Source organism: Panthera pardus, unplaced genomic scaffold (assembly GCF_024362965.1).
Source record: "Panthera pardus isolate Hobbes unplaced genomic scaffold, ASM2436296v1 HiC_scaffold_22, whole genome shotgun sequence".
Lineage (NCBI taxonomy): Eukaryota > Metazoa > Chordata > Mammalia > Carnivora > Felidae > Panthera > Panthera pardus.
The window spans coordinates 33,397,521-33,422,031 of NW_026526788.1; the positions used below are offsets into that span (position 1 = coordinate 33,397,521).

At 39.4% G+C, this 24,511-nt stretch overlaps 4 protein-coding genes across 14 annotated transcripts in view; 1 reads left to right on the plus strand and 3 right to left on the minus strand.

Moving 5' to 3' along the window:
• The window catches only part of FAM149B1 (family with sequence similarity 149 member B1), an 86,488-nt gene extending 81,539 nt beyond the window's left edge, over window positions 1–4,949 (plus strand). For 5 of the 7 annotated variants that reach the window (XM_019444515.2, XM_053909538.1, XM_019444513.2 and 2 more), the window contains 3 exons: window positions 39–162; window positions 409–534; window positions 3,079–3,456. In XM_019444515.2, coding sequence (XP_019300060.2) covers window positions 39–162; window positions 409–534; window positions 3,079–3,273 — 445 coding nt within the window. In that variant the 3' untranslated portion in view covers window positions 3,274–3,456. Of the gene's footprint in view, window positions 1–38; window positions 163–408; window positions 535–3,078; window positions 3,457–4,253 lie in introns of those variants that run through there. The other 2 variants (XM_019444512.2, XM_019444514.2) reach the window with 1 other exon arrangement.
• Window positions 4,950–6,080: 1,131 nt separating this feature from the next.
• On the minus strand, window positions 6,081–11,695 carry DNAJC9 (DnaJ heat shock protein family (Hsp40) member C9). 2 transcript variants are annotated; one of them, XM_053909541.1, is made up of 5 exons: window positions 10,322–11,695; window positions 10,008–10,148; window positions 9,227–9,388; window positions 7,215–7,301; window positions 6,081–6,843 (listed from the first exon to the last, which is right to left on the minus strand). In XM_053909541.1, exons 1-5 carry the CDS (start codon window positions 10,499–10,501, stop codon window positions 6,724–6,726), a joined length of 690 nt encoding a protein of 229 aa, XP_053765516.1. In that variant the 5' UTR covers window positions 10,502–11,695; the 3' UTR covers window positions 6,081–6,723. The 2 variants fall into 2 exon arrangements, with proteins under 2 accessions (XP_053765516.1, XP_019300065.1); XM_019444520.2 differs by having other exon boundaries at window positions 9,227–9,481.
• A 1,282-nt stretch (window positions 11,696–12,977) lies between these two features.
• Window positions 12,978–14,298, minus strand: MRPS16 (mitochondrial ribosomal protein S16). The gene is made up of 3 exons (XM_019444523.2): window positions 14,169–14,298; window positions 13,428–13,688; window positions 12,978–13,227 (listed from the first exon to the last, which is right to left on the minus strand). The coding sequence occupies exons 1-3, from the start codon at window positions 14,179–14,181 to the stop codon at window positions 13,094–13,096; spliced, it is 408 nt and encodes a 135-aa protein (XP_019300068.1). The 5' UTR covers window positions 14,182–14,298; the 3' UTR covers window positions 12,978–13,093.
• Window positions 14,299–15,487: 1,189 nt separating this feature from the next.
• Window positions 15,488–24,511, minus strand: part of CFAP70 (cilia and flagella associated protein 70) — a 101,543-nt gene continuing 92,519 nt past the window's right edge. For all 4 annotated transcript variants that reach the window (XM_053909545.1, XM_053909542.1, XM_053909544.1 and 1 more), the window contains 2 exons: window positions 17,503–17,550; window positions 15,488–15,800 (listed from right to left, as the gene is read on the minus strand). In XM_053909545.1, the coding sequence (XP_053765520.1) occupies window positions 15,720–15,800; window positions 17,503–17,550 (129 nt within the window). In that variant the 3' untranslated portion in view covers window positions 15,488–15,719. The remainder of the gene's footprint in view (window positions 15,801–17,502; window positions 17,551–24,511) is intronic.

The following is a 24,511-nucleotide window of genomic DNA, read 5'->3' on the forward strand; positions in this document are numbered from 1 at the left end:
TGCTTTCCTATCTTGGTGTTTGCTGGTGGGATCTGCAGTCCAGGAGCGGCGGACTCACTCTCCTCTCCCTCACCAATGCCCCTGAGTCGAAACAATCTCCTGCCACCTATTGGCACAGCTGAAGTGGAACCCTTAAGCACTGTGGGGTCACAAAGGCAAACGGTAGGTCTTTCTCCTATTGCCTTTTCCATGTGCTTATGAGACCTCAGGGCCAGCAATTGTGCAGGATCCATGTTCTGGTCTTGATTTATACTGCATTTTGTCAAAAGTACAAACTGAATCCTAATTTATGACAATGGAATTGGAGCTGCTTGGCCTGCAGTTATCATACCTACCTGGGGTGATGTAGGCCATGTACAGCTCTCACTACAAATTAACTGTTTCTTGTAATTTTTGTCTCCTCTGCAGAAAACCCATGGTGACTCCAATCGAGCTCGAAGTGCAGTGGTGGATGAGCCTAACCATCAGCAGCCCCAGGAGAGGCTCCTTTTACCTGACTTTTTCTCCAGGCCCAACACTACTCAGTCATTTTTGGTAAAGCGACATACTTCTATGGTCTTGACAGTTGGGGAAAGAAAATTAAAAAAACTAGTCTGGCAGACTTAAGATTTAATGTAGTAGCTTAATCAACTCCAAGAATAAAAGCTGAGGTTCTTAATAATAAAAATAGCATTAGTAGTACATTTTTTTGAAATTCTAACTGGTCTCTGCCACTTATTCAACTCATAAAAAGAATAAGTTAAAATGCCTTATACATGAGTCACAAATTCTAAACAATTTAAATTGTTAAATATTAAATATTTCTGAGAATAAACCAACAAAAAAAATGTTAAACTCCAGTGCATATCAGATCAGCATAACTCATTCTCTAACACTGCCCTTACAGAGTTACACCAGAACTGGTATCAGATTATGATGTGGACTGATGGATAGGTAACTCACCTAAAAAAAATAGAAGTCAACTCTTTGATGTTTGAGATGCTTACATTACCATTTAATGTGCATTTACTAGCCTTTTAAGCAAATAGGAAAACTGAGTTGGGAGTGGAGGCCATGCACTGACCTTGCCCAACTGTAGGCCAGGAGCTCAGCCCCACCTGATCTTTGTGGCAAGAGGGCATGAAGAGCCTCGGGAAGTGAATGGGGCCACACTCAGTGCCCAGGAGCCAGAGGCCTCACATCTTATACCAGTTTTCAGGACGGTGCTATTTGAAGCCCACTTATTCTAACTCATAAGCTTTGAACTGTATCAGCCTAAAGCAATATACAATCCTCCACTGAAAGAGTGGTGAGAACAATAAATTACTGGGATGTTGTATTAGTTTCCTAGGGCTACCGTAACAAATTACCATAGACTGGGTGGCTTAAAACAACAGAAATTTATTCTATCAGTTCCAGAGCCTAGAAGTTCAAAATCAAGGTGTCAGCAGAACAATGCTCCCACTACAGGATCTATGGATGAGGATCTTCTCATCTCTTCTTGGCTTCTGGTGGACTCTAGCAGTCCCTGGCCGTCCTTGCCTTGCAGCTGCATCACTCCAGTTTTCACCTATGCCTTCACACAGCCTTCCTCCCTGTGTCTTTGTCCAGATTTCCGTCTTATGAAGATACCAATCATTGAATTTATGGCTGACCCTAGTCCAATATGACCTCACCTTATCTTGATGACATCTGCAGAAATTCTATCTCCAAATAGTCCTATCCACAGGTTCCAAGTGGACATAAATTTTGGCAGCAGCTGCAGGAAGGGACACTTGAACTCAACAGACCTTAGGAGACTTTATTTAGGGGGAGATTCACCAAAACATGACCTAAAGGGAAATGTGAGCATTTCTGATTCTTACTCAATGTGAACTCTAGAAAAGTTTGAGAACCGCTATTAAATCTGTCCTCTCATAATTTGATTCAGGGCACTTGTTAAAGCAGTGTTCCATGATTATATTCTACAGCTAGATTCTCTATAAAACATTTATATATAATTTTCAGTTTCTTCTTTTTCTGATGTTTATAACAATAAAAGTAAGAATTTCTTACCTTAGCTGTGTCTTTCCCAGTTTGCTGTCATGCAAAGGGAGATCAGCTAGTTGCTCGATGTAACTGAGAGCATTATAACTGAGTCCCCGGCTTGGCACTTCCAGACTAGCACTCTGCTCCTACAGGTGAACAAACTATTTTTATGGACCATTTAGCTCACCACAAAAGTTAGTCTGCTTTTGTAAATAAAGTTATTACAGGAGAGCTACCATACTCATTCACTTATGTACCATCTATGACTGCTTTCCCACTCTAACAGCAGAGTTGAGCAGTTTCTAGCAGTACGTACCACAAAGCCTAAAATATCTACTTTCTGGCCCTCTGAAGAAAGGAAGTTTGGTGACCCCAGTAAAAAAAAAAAAATGGGGCTTCACCAAAAAAAGGTTCCTGAAATGTCTTGATTCCAGTGCTCTGACAGGGAACTGAGAGGGATGTTTTTTATTCCAGAAGCCCCAGCAGGATGGCATTGATAGGTTTTTTTGTTGTTGTTGTTGTTGTTGTTTTTGATATTTACATTTCAGGGTTTTAATCATATCTTAAAAATTTTAAATTATCAGAGTGATTTTGAAATGTTTGAACTTCATACTGAGAGTCACATTTCAAGTATGGAGATAAAGTCATGGGTGTTTTAATGTTGCTGAAAAGGCTCTGTTCTGTTGTTTTAAACTTTAGTCAGCAGGCAGTCTAAATTAGATAAAATTCCCTTGACAGCCATTATAAATACTGAGAAATATTAAACCATATGGATTACTTATAAGTGCTAAAATTATCTTAAAGGCATATTAATAAAATTTTAGAACTTAAGAAAATTTTAAAAGAAGAACTTAAAAATTCTTACAAGTTAACAAATGGCTTTGTAGGTCCCCGGCTTGGGATTCTTTACTTGAAATACAAGAGTGCACTCAACCAACTTGTCCCTCAGCTGGCAGACAATGCCATTTACATTGCTGTCTGATTTCAAGGTATTCCTTTGTAAACCTACTAACATACATCCTTTGGGGGAAGTCCCATTGTAAGAAGTGTCTCATCTTTTCTGTTTTGCAGCCAGATACACAATATCATTCGTGTGTTGCTGAGTATCCTCATCAGGCCCCACCTGGTAGGGGATCTGCAGTGACAGGTGGGACCATTGATCTTATTTTACTATGTGGCTATGTTAAGACCCTGTCTTTGTCTGTTTTCTATGTTTATTTTCCCTTCCTCCAGATTTTATTATATTTTGTTTTCCAACATCTGTAAATCATCTCAAATTCCTTTGGAAATGGCATATAATAAAGATCAAGGAGACCTCTATTGCCCAGAGCCAAGTTCCAGATTCGTTTTCTCATATGTAAATTAACTTCTCACCACTCTGGCAAAATAGATAGTACTTTCTTTTCTTCAATCTAAAAAACTTAAGTGAAATAAGTCATTTTTATAACATTCAAACACTGCATGGGTTTTATTATATAGATCCATATTTCTGTAGAATAAACTTGCTATGGTCAGTTAACCTGCTAGGCCAAGGTAAGAAAAGAAATTTAAAAATGACAAGACATGCAGAGTCTTAGTCTATCCCATTAACTTTTATTTCTAAGTCATATTCTATAGACTGTATTTTCATAGGAAAGGAGAAATTTTAAGGATATCTTAACTTAAAAGTTATCTTCCTATAATGGTCTTCTCACCACATCAGGGTCATTCTCATTATGCTGTAGGTGAAATATGGAAGTACTAAGCAGTTGAAATGTTTCCTGTTAATAAGATTAAAAAATAATCTGCCTCAAATTATCTCTGTCATCCAAGTAAATTCTCTTGTTCAGTTCCTATTTGCATTTTTTGGCAGTCTCTGAATGCTTTCAGTGGATTCTTTTCTTGGATTAGTAGTCCTCAAAGAGACACAGTGCTGCCTCTGAGCTATAGTTACTCCATTTAGCCATGTTGATGGCCAGTTATAACATTTAGATAAGTGAAACAGACATATTAGTCTGTTTTACTTGGTGGGTTCTTCTCTAGAACTAGGTTTCATATCTTAATACAGACTTGTAGGTTTTACACGATAAAATAATGTAAATGTGGTTCTTACTGCCTTGGTAAATATATACTTTATTACTTAGTACCAGTCTCCAAATTTCAGTCCAACTGTAATTGGAGCAAAAAAGCCCTTAGATATAAATTTGAGATTACCAAATCTAAAATGTCTACTAATGTTACTTTATGATGTCATCTTTGTCTGACAGGTCCTCAGTTACATGGGTCTACAAAATCCCAAAACAGAGGTGGACCAGTCTCTAGAACCAAGCAGGGACCATAGGGCAAATAGAAGAACCTGCTTCAGGCTGCAGGGAACACGTGAGAGAATTTCATGAATCAGTGTCCAGTCATCTTGTGATGCAAAGCTTGTATACAAAAGAACTTAAAACCATCTTCATGAAGTGTTAATCTGGTGTAACTGACTGAGGAAAAAAAAAAGAATATCCGCCAAAGATTACATGGGTACTCTTTTTCCAGTTACCATCTTCTTTCAGCATTAAGTTAACCTACTCCACTGGACAGCAGAATTTGTATCCAAAAATGTAACAAATGAATAATTATCCCCAAATCACTGCTCATGTTGTCTGTTAATGATGATCAGTTCAATTATAGGATTCTGTAAGAGTCTATGAAGACTATACATACACAAAAAGCAGCAAATGATTGTTTGATAACATGAAGCTATATCACTGGCTTCAGAACACTTCCACTTGTATGAATTTCTGGAGAGTTGTACTCATTTTTAAGGCATTTTTAGGAGACAGTTCTGTCAAAACTCTGAGCTACTCATCAAACAGATGTTATTCCTAAAGCTTTCTCTTTAGATGTCCAATCTTCTAGGCAAAGAGGTATGGAAGGGGTGAGTAATAAAGACATAAATGTTGAACACTGGTTTAAAGTAACTTATTTAATAAGTCATAATGTATATATATTTTCAGACAGGACAGCTCAACCTCACAATGCCTACTTGATATCAGATTATGCTTCTTTTCTTCTTAAAGGACTCTAGTGGTTATATATTTTTTTTTAAACTATTAAATTCACCTTATCAGATTTTCTTCTTAAGTTCTAAGTCAACTTGAAAATTTATAGAATCTGCTGGTAAGCCAGCAATGCCTTAAAATTTCAGAAACTCTGGTAATTGGTCTAGTATAAACATATCCTAAGAGCAGAAGTAGAAAACTTCAACATTCTTCTGATTTCACCATGGACTTTTTTTTGGAAGACATTCATAAATGCAGCATAATGCAGGTTTTAACTATGGCTTAAATTTATTTTATTTAAATTTCATTGAACTTTAATTTTGATGACCCTATAAGTTTTAAATCTTATTGTTAATCTTCAGAGTGGATAAATTCAAGTGACCATAAATAGGGGTATTTTTTTTATTATATCAAGGTGTACTAATGCTATCATATAAAGAAGACAGATTCTTTGAACAACCTGCCTTAAATTATATTTCCAACACAATTAAAGAGTATTTTTTAACCTGTGTGTAATCACAAACTGAAAGTGTTTCATGTGCTTACCTCAGTTATCATACATAAAGCTCAGTAACAGAAGGGCTGTGTTATGCATATGGTATTGGATACGTAAGTCTACAAATCAGAGATATTAAGTTAAACAATTGCTAAAAAAATTTCCATATATTCCAATGACTATATACCGGTCTGACTAAATTAGTAAAAACCTGTACTTTTCTCACAAATCAATACCATGAGTGCATAGTAACAAACCACGGGATCAAGATGGTCTGCCTTTCAAATGTAGAGAGTCAGAAGACACCTCTGAAGAAGTCACTTAGCCCAATTCCCTCACCCTTTTATAGATGAGGAAACAAACAACCTAAGAACACTCAACAGTTACAGGTAGGACAACTTCTGTTTATGATACTTAAACCAGACTACCTACTATAAATAAGCTGACTAGGATTATTTTTCTTCCCTCTTCTCTACGCACCTTCCATAGTTTCTCTAGATCACAGATTTTTAAATGATCACATAGATCATTTAAAAGGCCCCACAACTTAATAGTCCTTTTTAACCTGTTTATTTCATCAGGTATTAAGTCTTACAAAGATGCCTGAGGTAATCTGAACATGTTTCTCCTACACTTCAAGCAGAGTACAAAAGCTGGTTGAGTAAAACAAAAAGGAAAGGGGATCTATTCAAGAATATTAAGCCCGAAAGTAAACTCGCAAATATGTGAAAGACAGATGTCCAGCAAGTGTTTTGAAGGCTTTCTAGCCAGGTAGAGTTACTGTTCTAATAAACACACACATCACTTCGAATACTCTGCAGCTGTGTGCACACTCTTGTGTGCCAAAATGACAACTGCTAAAGGCTATATGGGACAGACCCACATTCCAGATAAGAGTTTCTTGCACAGAAGACCCATAGAAGCAAGTGCTGTCAGGAATACACCACTCACCCCCATTCCCTCAAAAATCACCACTAAACTCCTTCATACAGGACCTCAAAGAATGTCAGGGGATTTCTAGGGTTCCTAAAATCAGGTTGAGAGATTCTGCGTGGTTTACAGAATTGATCTGAATAATCTAGGCTGGAAGGACAATTTTTCTCAAGGGCAGGGTTGACTTTTGTCTTCAAATCTTGACTGTACCTTGCCTGTAAGGGCACCAATTAACACTTAAAGACTTTTGAAGAGAAAATTCCATTATTTCTTTTCTTTCTTGAGAGGCGTTTTTTTCCCTCCTCGTTTAGAAGGTTTGCAGTACTTTGCTTCCATCTGAGCCAGAAAAGTGTCCATTTCCTTTTGCCGATCCTTTTGTCTGCTCTGTTTAAGAAGTTAAAACACAAGCTTTCAAAACACAAGGCTATCCAGAGACAAAAGTACTCAGTGGTTGCCAAGGGCTGGTGGAAGGGAGAATGGGTGAATGACTGCTAATGAGCAAGGGATTTCTTTTTAAGGCGATGAGAATGTTCTGGAATTAGTGCTGACAGTTATACAACTTGATGAATATACTAAAAGCCACTGCATTGTGCACTTTAAAAAAATGAAAACATGGTATGCATGGTATGCAAATTATGTCTTAAAAGAAAACAAAATATCCACAACATCATATATACACTATAATGAAAATATTAGCAGAAGGAATCAGAACACGAAAGTGGTGACAACCTTTAAAGACAACCTGTCAAGTTTACCTGAATGACTGCTTTCAAATTATCTACTCCTTCATCAAGGCCCAACTCCTTCCTGCTCATTTCTGCTTCTTTAGCCTCTTCCTGAGCCTAAAACAGAAACTCACATGAGACTCCATGGAAACTTAGCATATACTAAAAACATACCCTCTTTCCCAACACCAAATCTATTAATAACCTTTCAATTTGAGGATTATACAGGTTAAAAGGACACAATTACATAAATATGTCATTCATTAAAAGACAAAACAGCTGACAGCATGCAGTAGATCCTCTGATTCCAATAAACATTTCTGAGTTTCCCTCATTTCTACTAGCTAGGGGTAGCAAGTAGTTTGGTATTCATAAGCCACAAGGTGGTAAGAATGAAAACAAAACACTAGAACTAGGAAAGGTCATTTAACCAAGGATGCCCTCAAAAATGTTGTCAAGATACAGGCATCTCAGATTCCTCTCCTCTGGAAACCCACTTTTTACATGTGACTTGTGGTAGCCTTGAGAGTAACCCTGGCTTAAAATTCCCAAGTAGTCAGAACAAATACTAACAAACTCAGTTTTAACCTTTCTTTACCTGATTTCAAAGCCACCTTCTGCCAAATTTTCCTAGGGCACTGATTCCAAAATACAACAAGAATATCTTGAGAAAGGTTAATGAGTTTGTTCTTTATTTCAGGGCAACAACTAACACTATAACAGGTCCCAAACCCCGGCAAATTTTCTAAGTAACAATGAACACCATTAATACTGGGAATGATGATACATTAGGATTTTGTTATTCCAATAAAAAGAGTTTCCATGCTCTACTTTCAGTCCTTGTATTCTATTTCTGTCTTTTAATACTGTGTACCCACTCCCCAGGTTTGGTGGAGTCTCTCTCAAAACTATACCATCCCCCATCCCCCAATTCTAGGGAAGTTTCTCAAGCCAATATCCTATTACTGGATACAGCTGTGCTCAATTTCACCAGAGAAAATTATTACCAACTTAAACGGTCAACTTGAGCCTAAACAGATATAGCCTATGAGCCCAAATGATTAATACTATTACTTTTTAAAGTAGGCTCCATGTCAAACATGAGGCTTAAACTCATGACCCTGAGATTAAGAGTAGCATGCTCTACTGACTAAGCAAGCCAGGCACCCCCAAAATGATAACCTTGATACACATTCCACCTTGCTCAACAAATATGTACACACACACACACACACACACACACACGAGCTCACCCCTGGTATGTATCTTGTATCAAAGCTGCAGACCTACTTCCACCTCCAAATCTTACACTGTCTACTTTCCACAGAGCTCCCATTAGGAAATCCAGGTTGAGGCAATGGTTACTACCCCAGAAGACCAGACACACAGATGTTTGCTACCTTGAATCCACTCCCTCCCAGAATCTCAGCTGTTCCTAAATTACCTTCCCCTGCCATCAACCCTCCCTTTACCAATGCCACAGTATAGTAAGGTACAGAGGCCACAATCCTGGGTTCCCCACAATAGTGTTTCTCTCAAAGTGTGTTTGGGAATACAGTTGCATCAAAATAAACTGAATCGTTTGTATAGAAATATATATTCTAGGCCTAACTCAAGAATCAGTCTGGGCAAGGGCAAAAGAAAATCTGTATTAACAAGACACAGTGCCCCCCCTCCCCAAAAGTTTCTGTCATCCTCTCCCCATCCCTTAACTGAGTGAGAACCACCATCTAACCTATGTGTCTGGACTCCATTAATTTATCTCTTGAGGAATAAAGAATATTTGTGTTAAGATGATATTAGTTTAAAAGAAAAGATATTAGTTAAACCATACACATAGTAAAATCCTGTTGACCACAACATACTAGGGAAAAAAAGTTTCTCTTGATGAGCTGGCATGCTCATTTCATTAGACAACCACTACTTAATAAGTTAACCCTGATTCGCATTTCAGTAATCTATATATTTGTTATTGTAAATACTCTCATATTCTCTTCGGAAGCAATCAGGATATAAATAATAAATTGCGTTCAAAATCTTACCCTCCTTTTTCTTGCATTCATCTTTTGCTTCGATTCTTTGACAAAGGCATTATAGGATGGGATCTCGCCAGCATCAATGGCTTGCTGAATAATGTTCCTTATCCTGGGTTCCTCTGTGTACTGCACACACAGCACAGACTCCATGATCTGATCCATGTCACCCTTGAAATCCAAATAGGCCTGTTTAATATCTGCCAGCTCTTCTTCAGAACCTTTGTATGTCTTTTCAAAAGCTTGAATGTCTTCTAGAGATATCTGAACAGAGACATATACTTTAGCTTTAACTGACAATTTTATTTTAAATAAATAAAAAGCATACTAGTAAAACTAGATTTAGGTGTTGAAATATTTCCCCCCAAGTACAACAGCTGCTTGAGTTGAAATTGTTGCAAGGAACCACGTTTTCTATGCCAAAGCTTTTCCAGAGTTCTCCCTGCTCCACCTTCACAACTACTAAATTACAGACCAGGAAATTTTAAGTGAAGTCTCCCGGGAAAACTCGAGACTTACATGTGGATATGTACAATGAAGCACTATCTCGTAAATATTAAACTACCTTTTTCACTACAATCGCTCCACATCAACAGTAAAGGCTCATTTAAATAGATTTATTCTTTGTATCTCCTGAGGAATGCTTGCTTGTATGTGTGTATATATCTGTATTTTGAGATGAAACAAATTCCTCATTCCTATACAACACAAAATGCAATGCCTTAAAGGCATTCAATAAACGTTTGTCGAATGAATGAACAGTCACAGAGAAATCTCCAGAGTCCTCTACCTTTTTAAAAAGTAATCTCCAATACGTCTCCCAGTCCCGATCTTGGTTGAGCACATCAGAATCTTCGTCCACTGTTCCCTGCTCATTGTACAGTGCTCTCTGCTCTTTGTCGCTCAGAACAGAATAGACTTTCCCGAGGATCTGTGGGGAAAGAGCATCCAAAAGTCACCCTCTGCATTCCTCACTGAAACCGCGCTTAAGAACTAAAGATTAGAAAAAGCCAGACCCGGCTGGGCGCACTCCGCTGGGGCGGGGCCAGTCGGCCAAAAGACCAAGAGAAACCCAGGAGGCCAGTGGAGCGGGGACTCACGTACCTGGAAACGGCGGGTGGCGTCTTCTTTGTCGTCCTCGCCGACCCGGTCCGGGTGCACCTGCAGAGACACCTTGTGGTAGCCGCGCCGGACCTCGCTGTCCGAGGCCTCGCGCCGCACGCCCAGCACTCGATAAAGGTCGGCAGTACCGAACACTTCCTCGCACAGCTCCAGCAGCCCCATGGCCAGTAAGGGCAGGGAGCGAGCTGCAAACTCCGCAAAAACTGCCGGTTCCGGCCACACTGCCTAGCGCTCCGAACTGCCTCCTTTTCCCGCGCAAAAATACCCAGGGCGACTGCGTCACAAGAAGCGCCGGAGGGGTGTGGCCAGGACGCCGCACTTTACGGCGGCTGCAACACGAGGGCGTGGCCAGTCTAGAGGGAGCTGCTGTGGGAACCTCCTTCCGCGTGGTTAGCCTTTACCGCCCAGTGCCAGGATGCCCTCCTCCCCTTACTCAGGAAATCTGGCGCCTATCTTCTCCCCAGTGTCCCAACGCATAAGCTTATTTAATATATGGCAGGTCCATACTACTCGAATCTATATATTGCTGTTTTGTTTGCCTTTTTAATGTAAAAAACTGCATTAGCATTGACATTTGGCAATTTGACATGGTTCAACGATCCAGACAGGAGTACACAGAACGCGCAGACCCAATAATTTTGCAACCTACAGGCTGGGACTGCTGGGTAAGGGCTTTCCCTCGATTCCTGCAAGAAAAAAAACCCTAAACCAAAAGCACAAAATACCGGTCTTTTAACTCTAACGTTTATTACAGAATCATTCCCATTTACCTTTCACTTTGGTGAAGGTAACGTGACCCAAACCCTCATCTTAGTAAAAATAAAGATGCTGAAGAAAAAGCTTTTTTTTTTTTTTTTTTAATGCTTTCTAAAGTGCAAAGCTGGGTTTGAGCATGTTGAATTTGATGCAATCAACTAGAAGATGGTAAGAAACTGTGTCAGGAGATCCAAAACAAGGCTAGAGCTTGAGATAACCTTGGAAATCAGGGACAGGATGAGCTCACACAGGAAGTGTGTGTATACAGATCTTAGGCAAAGGATAAACCAAAGCACAAAGTGAATACTTGAGTTGGCAGAAACTCAGTAGCTCAAAATAATACCTTAGCTTAACTCATTTCCCAGCAGTTCCCCTTGCTGGTCAATACTTTTCAGAATCATTCTCCTCTGATCTACAATTACAGTTTACCCAAAGATCTTGAACTCTCCAAAGTGGATTATTATCTTTAACTTCCAGAGTTCCCATGGTTTTCATAGCATTTCTCATTCCCAGATTCCAGATCAAATCCAGGTAGGCAGTTCTTCTTGGCCTTCTCTGCCTTCAAAGTTCCCTCAAAGCAAGGGAGGCCAACCAGTGACACCCTTGATGATGCCATAATGGACATCATTATGATGATGGACAGACTTGATGATGCCATAATGAGATGGCTGGTAACTGTCCTCAGAATACAAAACCCAGAGAATAAAATAAATTGGTACCTTGATAGCCCTTTAGTATCTCCTCTATAAATCTCCCCACCCTGGTCTCATGCCACAATTTGAAATCTGTACTATCCAGGGTGTGCGCTAAAATTCTCCAATCCGTGTCCATGGTTGTCCTGCAAAATGGTGGACCAGATAATGTGACATCTTGGGTTTTGGGCACAGCCCATCATTTATATTGCCAAATTCATGATACCTAAACCTCATCCTATCACTGGCTTTTTCAGTGGACTTTTGAAAAGCCCCTCATCTTTGCTCATCTCACACCCACCCTGCTCCAGACACTCTAATATGCTGTAAAGGGCTCTCCAGGTATGCATAGTGGGCTCTGAATCCTAGCTCTGCCCAAATGAAAATAGGTGGCCTTGGTCAAGTTTCCACCTCTGAACCTCAGCCTCCCATCAATAAAACAGAGACAATCCTACTCACTTTCATGATACCTAATAATCCTCACAAATAACCCTACTTGTAAAGAGCTGAGAATGTACATAGGTACTTTTCAATATTACCTTTCTTCCATTTTCTTATTCTTAAAATAGGCTCTTACAGCCTAAAAGCTCATTAAAAACTCTACCTTTGTAGGGTGGCTGGGTGGCTCAGTCGGTTAAACGTCCGACTTCAGCTCAGGTCATGATCTCATAGTTCTTGAGTTCGAGCCCTGCGTCAGGCTGTGTGCTGAGAGCTCGGAGCCTGGAGCCTGCTTCGGATTCTGTGTCTTCCTCTCTCTCTGCCCCTCCCCAACTCATGCTCTATCTCTCTCAACAATAAATAAACACTACAAAATTTAAAAAAAATCTGCCTTTGTAAATTTGAGATTATGTGTCAAACAAGACAATATAAATTTATAATTCAAAAAAATAATAATAAGCAAAGTAACTGTGTCTTTGAGCTAGTGGGATGACCATAAGTGATTAAGGAAGGAATTGCTCTGATGGACCATGGACAGGCTGGCTGGGGGCTGTCAAACAGGGGTCTTGGAAGGCAAGAGATTGTAAAGTTGCCCAAGAGATCCAGGGCCCAACCCAAGTCCAACACACCCCATAGTCATGGTCTTTCTCCCAGATGAAGGCTGAAAAATCGAATTAGTACCTAGACCCAGCTTTATGTCAGAAAGAACAAATCTCTCCCTGAGCCCTGCTCAGGCCAGGCCAGAACATGGGTGACTAAGAAAACTCCATTTATTGACCTCCAAATCTAATAAAACTAAGTGCTCTGCACAGGTGTTTTAAGAGAACTTTGACCTTATTCCCAATGCTCTGCTCAAGCTCAGCTGAAGTCAGCTCGTTTTTGTTTCTGTAGCTTCTGTGTCTGTTTTCTGAGATGCTAAGAGGACTTCACGTGCCCGTTTCCTTCGCAGCCTCTCAGCATTTGTGATCATCATGGGATGCAGAGGGAAGAAGCCAGAGAGACCTACAAGCAACAGGATTTTCACTCATTATAACATGGAAAAAGGAGTCTCCACATTCAAAATGACAATTAGAACACAACTTCAGCTCTCACTCCAGTCCTGATCAGCCTGAGGTAATGAAAGTCATTCTTGAACTACTATCATCCTGAAACTGACTTCAATTTAAAATCCCCTCAATGAAGTAAGTCTAGAGCTAAGTTACCCAGAAGCTTCTCCACAGGCTTAGAGAGGTGAGCCCCACAGCCGATCCAATGCCGGATCCGGTCCAGGTTGAGAGCAACGATTTTCTCTCCATGACTGTTGGGCAATGGATCATAGGAGCCCAGCTGCTCCACGAAACGGCCATCCCTAGGGCACTTGTTGTGAGCAGCCACAATGCGGTAGAAAGGCCGGTTGGTACAGCCACTCAAGGCAAGGCGGATGGTTAAGTGGCCTCCATGGTAGGCCTTGCAGAGGACAGTAGCTATAGAGAAATAAACGGTTAAGACACAAGAACTGAGTACACAAAATGGACAAAATGAGTTAGATAAACAAGCCCCTTCTTCAACTGTGGTATCTTTACATCCAATCAATTATTGTCAATCTGGTTTAAATATTATATTCTTTGTGAAACTCCTCTCGTGCTCTTCAACGAGAAGTGACTACCTCCTCATCCCTCAATCCACTCAACACCAGCCTGCCATTTAATAGCTCTGCAACCACAACGGAGCCTCAGCTACCTCATCTATAAACAGAATGCCATTTGTTTCATAGGTTTTCAGCAAAGATTAAGGAAGAAAAAACTGAGGAGAGAGCTAAACGTAAGGCTGTTTCAGGTTGGGGTGGCCTCCAACTCGCCCTGGAGAAAGCTGTTTCATTCATCTGGTCCCATACGCCACCACCTCCCCCCCCCCCCCCCCCCCCGCCCCTTACGCCGACGAGCTCCGCCCGGAAGCTCACTCACTGAGCTGGACCATGGTGCAGCCGCCGTGCGCCGCGACTTAGGGCGCCAGGTGCCGCGCCTCGCAGCGCCCCGCTGTCCGCACTGATCAGCGCTACGGCTTTGGAGGGGCGAAGGACGAACACCGAAGTCCACACTGCCGAACCTGGGGCGTGACCTGTCCGTGACCCAAGCCCTAGCGCCCTGGTGGCGGAAGCAGAGTCCACCCGCCCCGCCTCTTCCGCTTTTCGCTCCTACCCTTCCCATAAGGCAACGTTGCGAACCCTAATGTACCTTAAACTGCTGCAAAAAAAGCGCGTTGCAATTGCGTGTAGCGGGGGTGGTAGTGCGAGCCGAGCTGAGTGGGCGCTCTCGGTCTTCATTGGACAGTGGGTTCCTGCTAGAGTGAGGAATATTGGGAGAATCCAGGGGAGCGGCCAGGAGAATTGCTAAAGTGCTCTTAAATCCATCCTTCCAGGGAACGTGTTTTGGGCACCTGTTTAGAGCCAAAGCCACTGCTGAGAAGGCCTAGCTGAAAGGGCGCTGTCCCTGCCCCTAGGAAGCTCATAGTCACGTGGGGGAGACGTAGAACCCCACACCAGAGTTGCTAAAGGTGGTCAGTGTACAGTCCTGGGGCAGCGGAGGAGAAGGCAAACCCGATACTTCCTTGGTGCCTCAGGAAGACTTCATAAAGGAAGTAGCGTTAGAGTCGAGGCTGTAGAAGAACAATAAATGAATGTGGAGTTTATTTTATTCTTCTATGTTTATTAATATGCCTTTCACTTTCCCTCCTATACCTCCACCTCCCTCCTCTGCACCTTCTTTAAAAAAAATAAGAAAAAGGAGTCTTTATTTCTGGTTTTGCTATGCAGTGATCTAGAAGAAAAGGAGTGAAGGATGGTTCCTTTGTCATCTCTAGCCCTAGAATAATGGCCTCAGTTGTGAGTTTTCCATCCATTATAGAGTAATGGACTCTCCTTGGAGCCCTTGTGATTTAGATCCATGAAGATACCCGGGATTAGAGGTAATGAGCAAAGACCTCTCTGTTCAGTTCTGTTCACCATTGAATCCAAAGGGTCTGGTCACAACTAATGTGTTTGTCCTAATACAGTGACCTAGCATAGCATTCTTACTTTAGGCCCACTTTAGAAATTGATACCTTAATTCTCAAGTTCCAGGAAGTGAACCAGGCCAGAGACTTTAGCAGTTGACGTCCTAAAGGAGTGATCTGATAAGCTTTTACCAGAAACCTTAATAACGAACCCACTATACCTTAATTATAGAAATAATTATGTTCTTACATATACTTCAGTATACCTTAATTAACTCCAGAACCACACTGATGAATTTTTAATCTCTTCCATTTTTTATTGTCATCTAGTTTACAGTAGTCATTTGTAAAACATCCCAGGAAGGGCTATCCAGTAAGATAGCCCATGGAAATAAATGAACGAGTTTCTGTTCATGGTGTTGTCCATTCCCGGGCCTCATGTGATGAAATATCCAGGGTTTAATTTCTCTGGGAAGGAAAGAAGTTCAGAGTCCCATACAGAATAGTCTTCAGATGGAAGGATGTCAGAAAGATGGATTTCCAAAGCCAACTGCCTCCTGTACCATGTGGATCTCTGCAAGTAGAGTCTCATCTTTCAATTTCAGCTGCATAAGAAGATGGAAGGGGAGGAGACATGTCATACCTGATATATCTTTGTGGAAACCCCTCATTTACAGGGCCACAGTTAAAGAATATAGTTCCTTGGCATGAAATTGTCTCTTCCCATATTCCCTATTTCATGGTAGCTCCATTAAAAGACCTCAGAACATTGTGCTTACATGGACACATTCACTTTATGAAAATTCAAGTAGTATAAACATTTGCAATTTGTGTATTTTTTTGTAAAATAACTTTAATAAAGTTTACTTTTAAAAGAGTTCACATCATCACCCAATCTATCTTGACTATAATATTCCAATTTGGCAAGTGACAGGAATCAAAGATACTAGATTTAATTTTAGACTCTAGATGTGTAGTAGAGATGTCTAGTGGCCACTAAATACCCACTCTCCTTTCTTACTAACAAAATCTTCACTTCTTTTCAGGGCAGGAATGCAGCTAGCTAAAAATCTCCATTCCCTTCTTCCCTTAGATCTAGGGGTAGTCTTACGACGAATTGTGGCTAATGAAATGTCAGCTAAAGTCACTGCTGCTTTTCCCCCCCCAAAAGTAGATACTTTTCTCTGGAAATGATTTTCTTTACCATCAAATTCTATGTACTTGTGAAACATCTTTATTTTTTTTAATCTGAGTGTAGTTGACGTACAATGTTACATTAGTTTCAGGTGTAGAACACAGTGATTCTACAAGTCTATACATTACACTAATAAGTATAGCTAATAAGTATAGCTACCATCTGTCCCACACACTATTACAATACCATTGACCATATTCCCTATGCCATATCTTTTATCCCCATAAAGTCATTGCTTCATAATGGAGGTGAAATAGCTAGCATGTTTTCTTTGTTCTTTCCTCCCTTTTGTTCTTTATTGTGCCTGAAACATGTATGTGGTGGCCTGAGCTACAGTGGCTGCCTTGCAACAATGAAGGATGGGAACTGCATGCTGTGACTGAAGCAAAGAGATAGAGTTTAGGTCTTTGATGACATTGTGGAGCTGGGATCCCAGCCCTGGGCTTTTCATTAGATAAGAAAAATAAAACTCCCAATTTTTTTAAGCCACTATCTTTCAAGTCAAATTATCTGTAATTCATAATTAATAGAATACAATGGAGGTTGGCAAACTACTGTTCATGAGCCAAATCCGGCTGGCTGCCTGTTTTTGTAAGTAAAACTTTTATCTGAAACACAACCATGCTCATTTGTTAATGTATTGTCTATGGCTCCTTTTGCACTACAAGGGAAGAGTAGTAGATGCAATAGAGACAGTTTGGCCCACAAAGCCTAAAATATAAATAATCTTGCCCTTTACAGAAAGTGTGCTGATCTGTGGATTAGACCAACACCTTCAGTCTACACACGAGGAAAATGAGGCCCAGAGAGGTTAACACAGTAAAGTTAGTGGCAAAACTAGGACCATAACTCAGGTCTCCTGACTCCCAGGCCATCTGTCTTTCCATTAAACCAAATTCTATAAAGAGGTAGAAAAAAGGTCCCCCATAGTAATATACGGGTTATTCCAATATATGGGTTATTCCAAACCCAGCAGCAAATGGCAAAGATAGTAAGAAGAGCCTCTAGAAAAATATTCACATCATGAAATGTTGTAAAGTCTTGAATTAAGGCAGCATCTTCCTCCCAGTTTTCCAACCTCAGTACAAGCAGCAGAGGCACCTGCATCATACCTTCATTGTGTACTTGTAGGCCTGCTCAGCTTCCAGTTCCCGTCCAGCCTGAAAAAGAGAGCAGCAGCTGGTGATGATGACATATCATAAACATTACGGTAAGAAAGTACACTGCCACAAACATTTCTACCAAAACAGGATTACCCTCTGGATTCAAAGGGGGAACAAAAATGAAAGGTGATATCAAAAAGCAGATATCCTTGTATATATATGTGTTGCAAATGTATACACACATGCACGCACGCGCGCGCACACACACACACACACACACACAAGAGATATATGAATATTCTTTCTTCATTTTAAAAATCTTAAAGATAACTTGGCCTCTCATTTTTTTCCCCCTGAAAACACCATGAGTCATTTGTTTCTCCCAGGATTGAAGCCATTCTGTTAACAATAGCTAAAACTTACATAATGCTTACTTTGTGATTTATACTGTTTTAATTGTCTATATTGTTTTAAGTGCTTTACACACTTTCATTCCTAGTCCTCAAAGTAATTCTAGGAAAAAAACTGCTATTATTTATAATTCCATGTTCACAGATAGAAATACCTAGGCATAGAGAGGATAAATAAATGCCCAGGGTTACAAAGCTAGTAAGTGGAGGATCCAGGTTTTAAAACAATGCAGTTTGGCTCCAGAGTCCCAAGGTTTTAACTATTGCACTTTATCCTGTCTCTATGCATTAGAAAAAAGCAAATACTGGAATTGCTTCCATGCATATCTGGATATGAGATAAGGACACCTAACTATTTCTCCCAGTTATTTTTTGCATGAAGCACATCTAGGTATTAAATGAGAATAATATGAATTCACTATTATACTTAACAAGTTTGTGCATAACAAATTAGAGTATACAATGTCACTTGGGAAATACATAAATATGAAATACATGCATAATACCTAATATTAAATAAATATGAAAACTACAGAATGTTCAGGCTAGAAGGAAACTTAGAAAATATCTAGTCCAAATTCCTGATCAGTGCCAGTTCATGATAAATTTTTACTAGTTCACAAAACTTTCACTATTTAAGAGACTTTCCTAGGGGTGTCTGGGTGGCTTGGTCGGTTGAACACCTGACTTCAGCTCAGGTCATGATCTCATGGTTCGTGGGTTCAAGCCCCACCTCAGGCTCTGTGCTGACAGCTCAGAGCCTGGAGCCTGCTTCGGATTCGGTGTCTCACTCTTTCTCTGCCCCTCCCCTACTCATGCTCTGTCTCTCTCTGTCTCTCAAAAATACATAAACGTTAAAATTTTTTTAATTATTAAAAAAATAAAAATAAAGGACTTTCCTATAATATATACACTTCAAAGATATCCCCACCTGAAGTTCACTGAATTCCAGGGGAATTTTCTAGCACATCTTCCTTTCCTGTCACTATTACCTTTGTTTCATTTCTGCTGGGGTCCAAATGATGTGAGGATCTAGAACAGCCAAAACAATTTTGAAAAGAGTGACATTTTTTGTTTGTTTGCTATTATGGAAAATGCTGTAATAAACATCCTTGTACATGTCTTCTGGTATTTTTCTTAGGAATATCTAGATATAAAATTGCTAAGTTATAGGTAAGAATTTGGGTAAATAATGCCATATTGCACTTCAAAATAGTTATCAATTTATATCAACAATTCTGAAAATCCTTATCAATGTTGATATCAGACTAATTTTCCCCTGTTTAATGGGTGTGAATTTCTGTCACAATGTCATTTTAAATTGCATTTTCATGATTACAAGTGAGGCAAACTTCTTATCATAAATTTATTGACTTTTACAATTTCCACTTCAGCAAATTGTATATTCCTATCCTGTGACCATTTTTCAATCAGATTATTTGTATGTTTTTTTCTTATTGTAGGGCATATTATATATTTATATAATAGCTATATTATATAATTACATAAACTGTAATAAGTTATAAATTCTGCAAGTATTAAAGTCCTTAAGCTTTATTTTTATGTCTTTTGTTATGCATGAGTTTCTATTTTAAAATTGTTAATTTAGGGGTGCCGGGGGAGCTCAGTCGGTTAAGGACTGACTCTTGGTTTCAGCTCAGGACATGATCTCCCCGTTTCATGAGTTCATGCCCTGCGTCAGGCTCTGCGCTAGTGTGCAGAGCCTGCTTGGAATTCTTTCTCTCCCTCTCTCCCTGCCCCTCCCCTACTTGTGCTGTCGCTGTCTCTTTCAAAATAAATAAACTTTAAAAAAAAGGTTGCTAATTTTATTTTTGGCTAGTGCATTTACAGTCATAAGAAAATTTGCACACCCCGAGGCTATAGAGGTATTCTCTATATTTTCTCCTAAGCAATCCAAAGTTTTGAGATTTAGGCCTTTAAACCAGCTGGAAGTATGTATGCATCCACGTGCATGTTTGGTGAAAGGAACTAATTTTCTTCATATGGATAGCCAGTTGCTCCATCTATATTTATTGAATAGTCCATTTGTTCCTCATTTTGGGGGGCTATACAATCTTTAAAATTGGATTTATTGAAGTATAATTTACATACCATAAAATTCACTAATTTTAAGGTTCAATTGTGCAACCATCACCACCACAATCCAGTTTTAGATGATTTCTATCACTCCCAAAAAGCTTACTAACCTGAGTCCAATATTTGTATAGAGGGTTTTTTTTCCTTTTTAGTCTGAGAGTATATATTTCAAATAATTTTTCAAAAGTATCTTTTAAAATTTTTTTAAAATATTTTAATTTATTTTTGTGAGATAGAGAGACAGAGCATGAGCAGGGGAGGGGTAGAGAGAGAGGGAGACACCAAATCTGAAGCAGGTTCCAGGCTCTGAGCTGTCGCACAGAGCCTGACGTGGGGCTCGAACCCATGAACTGTGAGATCATGACCTGAGCCAACGTCAGACGCTTAACTGACTGGGCCACCCAGGTGTCCCCCAAAGTATCTTGAGTTAGTTTTCTTTTTCCCACCTTCAGTGCTGTTATTCATGGGAAGTAGTTTTGCTGTTATTGTTATGATATGAATTATACAATCTCCCTGTTTCTTGTTGAATTTCTTTAAAAAAAAATGAAACGTTAACATGGTTCCAAAAGTCAGATATGTACAAAAAGTATAATCAGAGTGTCACCCACTCATTGCCTCCCTTCTACTCTATGTCTGCCCATGTCCTAAAGGACCCACTCTCATTAATCTGGTTTTTCCTTCCTGTGCTTTTTTTGCACAAATGAGCCAACCTGTGAATGAATTCTTCTTTTTCCCTCCTTTTTATACAAAAGATGGTATAAAATCTTGCACTTTAGTTTTTTCACTAAACAATATATCATGGAAATCACTCCACATCAGTTCATAGACATCTTCTCCATTATTTTTTTTCAGTAGCTTAGTACTCCATTATGTGGATATACCATAGTTTATTCAAATATTCTCCTATGTATGTTGTTTCCAATATTTTGCAATTGCAATAATACTGTAATAAACATCTTGTGCTTGTGTAGTTTTTAGTTGTTGGAGGAAAAGTTTCAAGGAAAATTCCTAGGAAACCCCATTATTTTTAAAAACCATCTAATTAAAAACTAAGTTTCCACATATATGTGGGTCTACTTCTGTCTAGCAGTTATGTTCCACTTACCTATTCCTACCCTAATATCACTCAGTTTTAGTTATCAGAGCTTCACAATAAGTCTTAATATATTTGGTACAAAAGTCTTCACCTCTTATTATACTGTCCATATTGTCATTATGATTTTTTTAGCCTTTATTGGGCAAGTGAATTTTAGGGTTACTTGATCAAGTTCCTAAAAAAAAACACCTGTTATTATTTTTATTGGAATTGCATTAAAATTAGACATGTGGGAATATTTTCAACTTTGTGTTCTTGAAACCTCCTGTCCATGAACATAGATAGTATCCTTATTAGATCTTCTGTTATGTCCTTCAGTAAAGTTTTACACTTTCATCCATAAGATCTTGAGTGAGATTTTTAAAGTTAGACTTTCAAATTGATTGTTGCTAATGATCTTTGATTTTGATGATATTGATTTTTATATTAATATTTTTTCCAGCAACTTTGCAAATCTACTTCTTTGTGTTAATCTTTATTGAACAGATAATACATATACATAAGTAAAAATCAAAAGGATATGATAAGATATATAGTAAAAGGTCTTGCTTCCACCCTGACCCTATCCACTCTGTTCCCAACTCCTTCCCCCAACAATAACCACCATTCTTTGTTTTTTGTCTACTCTTTCAGTAGTGAAACTTTTTATTCATCTTTCAGTTTGTAGATTCCCTTTTAATCCTTTTCCCCCAATGTCTTTTATGAGTATGTGTGTTGTTGGCATGGTGGAACTTCCAGTACACAAGGATATCTCAGAGATATTGCAGGTTTTGTTCCAGACAAGTGCAATAAAGTGAATATCACAATAAAGCGATGTCCCCTAGTACATATACAAGTTATGCTTACACTATACTGTAGTCTATTAAGTGAGAAATAATAGCATCATGTTTTTAAAAACAATGTACATACCTTAATTAAAAAATATTTTATTGCTGGGGTGCCTGGGTGGCTCAGTCAGTTAAGCCATCTGACCCTTAATTTTGGCTCAGGCCAAATCTCACAGTTCATGAGCTTGAGCCCTGCATCAGGCTGTATGCTGACAGTGCTGAGCCTGCTTGGGATTCTTTCTCTCTTCCTCTCTCTCTGTCCCTCCCCTGTGCACTCTTTTTGTCTCAAAAACAAAAAATTAATAAACATATAAAAATGCTTTATTGCTAAAAAATGTTAACCATCATCTGAGCTTTCAGTGAGTCGTAATCTTTTTGCTGGTAGGGGTCTTGCCTTGATATTGAAGGGTTCTAATGGATCAAGGTGAAGGTTAATGAAGGTAGGGGTAGCTGTGGCAATTTCTTTAAGACAATGATGAAGTTTGCCACATCAATTGACTCTTCTTTCCATGAATGATTTCTCTGTAGTATGCAATTCTGTTTGACAGCATTTTACCCACAGTACAACTTCTTCCAACATTGGAATCAATCCTCTCAAACCCTGCCACTGCTTTATCAGCTAACTTTATGTAATATTCTAAACCTCTGTCAACCACTTTCACAACATCTACACCAGGAAGTTTCCATCTTAAGAAATCATTTCCTTTGCTCATTTATAAGAAGCAACTCCTCATCTGTGAAAGTTTTTTTTCACGAGATTACAACAATGCAATCGCATCTTCAGGTGCCACTTCTAATTCTAGTTCTCTTGCTATTTCTACCATATCTGCATTTACTTCCTCCAAAGTAGACTTGAACCCCTCAAAATCATCCATGAGGCCCGTGGTCAACTTCCAAATTCCTGTAAATGTTGATATTTTGACTTCTTCACATGAATCACTAATGTTCTTAATGAAATCTAGAATGATGAATCCTGGATTCCAGATGGTTTTCAATTTACTTTGCCCAGATCCATCAGAGGATCTGATTCTTATCTGGAGTCTATTTCCAAACACATACAGGTTACTGGCAGAATTCAGTTCTTTGTACTTGTAGGATGGAGGTCCCCATTTCCTTGCTGGCTGTGAGCAGTTGGCATTTTAGCTTCTAGAGGCCATCCACATTCCTTGATATGTGGTCCCTCTCTATTTTCAAGCCAGCAATTGTGCATTGAATCTTTCTTGTGCTTTGAATTCCTCTGACTTCCCTATTTGTCCCCAGCCAGAAAATAACTCCCTGCTTTTAAAAGATTCACCTGAATGGTACAGGTCCACCTGGATAATCTCTGTACATATCTGCAAAATCCCTTGGGGGTTGGTAGTAGCTTTCCTGCTGGTTTTGTCCTGAATTTCTCTTTTAGCACTTTCCTTTGCTCCAAATCTCCAGTCAGGCCTCATCTTGAGTCTCTTCAACTAGAACTTCACTAAGGAGACCTTTAAACCTGACAAACCATTGTTTCAATGAACAAATCAAAGCACACCTGGTAGAAGGTCCAAACACTCCACCACTAAAATCAAGGAGGAGCTTTGCAGAGGACTGACGAGTGGGATAGAGCAACCAAAATGCAACAACAGAGTGCACACAACACACTCCAAAAACACTTCCTAAAATTCCAGTCCCTGGACAGTGTTTGAGCCCTTTTTAATACAATAGTACTTGCACATGCAGAACACATAAGAAGCTACTAAAACATGTAGAAGACAAAAGCCTACCAAAATGATGAAACAGAAGAATTCTCCTCAAAAGAAAATCCAGAAAGAAATGACAGCCAGAGAATTGCTCAAAACAGATATAAACAATATATCTGAACAAGAATTTAGAATAACAGTCATAAGACTAATATCTGGGCTTGAAAAAAGTATAGAAGACAGCAATCTAGTGCTGTAGAGATCAAAGACCTAAGAAATAGTCACAATGAATTAAGAAATGCTATAAATCAGATGCAATATAAGCTAGACACAGTGACGGCGAGGATGGAAGAAGCAGAGGAGAAAATAGGTGAAATAGAAGATAAAATTATGGAAAATGATGAAGCTGAAAATAAGAGGGAAAGGAAATTACTAGATCATGAGGGGAGAATTAGAGAACTAAGTGATTCCATGAAATGAAATAATATCCGTATCATAGGAGTTCCATAAGAAGAGGAGCAAGAGGAAAGGGAAGAAGGTTTATGTGCACAAATTATAGCTGAGAAGTTCTCCAAGAAACAGGCATCCAACTCCAAAAGGCACAGAGAACTCCCTTCAAAATCAACAAAAATAGGTCAACACCATGACACATCATGGTGAAACTGGCAAAATACAAAGATACGGAGAGAATTCTGAAAGCAGCTAGGGACAAATGGGCCTTAACCTACAAGGGTAGACTCATAAGGGTAGTAGCAGGCCTGTCCACTGAAACTTGGCAGGCCAGAAGCGAGTGGCAGGAAATATTCAATGTGCTGAATAGGTATACTATGCAGCCAAGAATCCTTTTCCAGCAAGGCTGTCTTCAGAATAGAAGAGATAAAGACTTTCCCAGACAAAAAAAACTAAACGAGCTCATGACCA

Coding starts and splice junctions, on each gene's coding strand:
- MRPS16 (XM_019444523.2), bottom strand. Junction 13,228..13,427: donor GCCTGTGGAGAAGCTTCTGG/GTAACTTAGCTC, acceptor TGTTGCTTGTAG/GTCTCTCTGGCTTCTTCCCT.
- DNAJC9 (XM_019444520.2), bottom strand. CDS start 10,501: ATGGGGCTGCTGGAGCTGTGCGAGGAAGTGTTCGGTACTGCCGACCTT. Junction 9,482..10,007: donor GGAGATTACTTTTTAAAAAG/GTAGAGGACTCT, acceptor GTCTCTGTTCAG/ATATCTCTAGAAGACATTCA. Junction 6,844..7,214: donor ATTTGAAAGCAGTCATTCAG/GTAAACTTGACA, acceptor CTTCTTAAACAG/AGCAGACAAAAGGATCGGCA.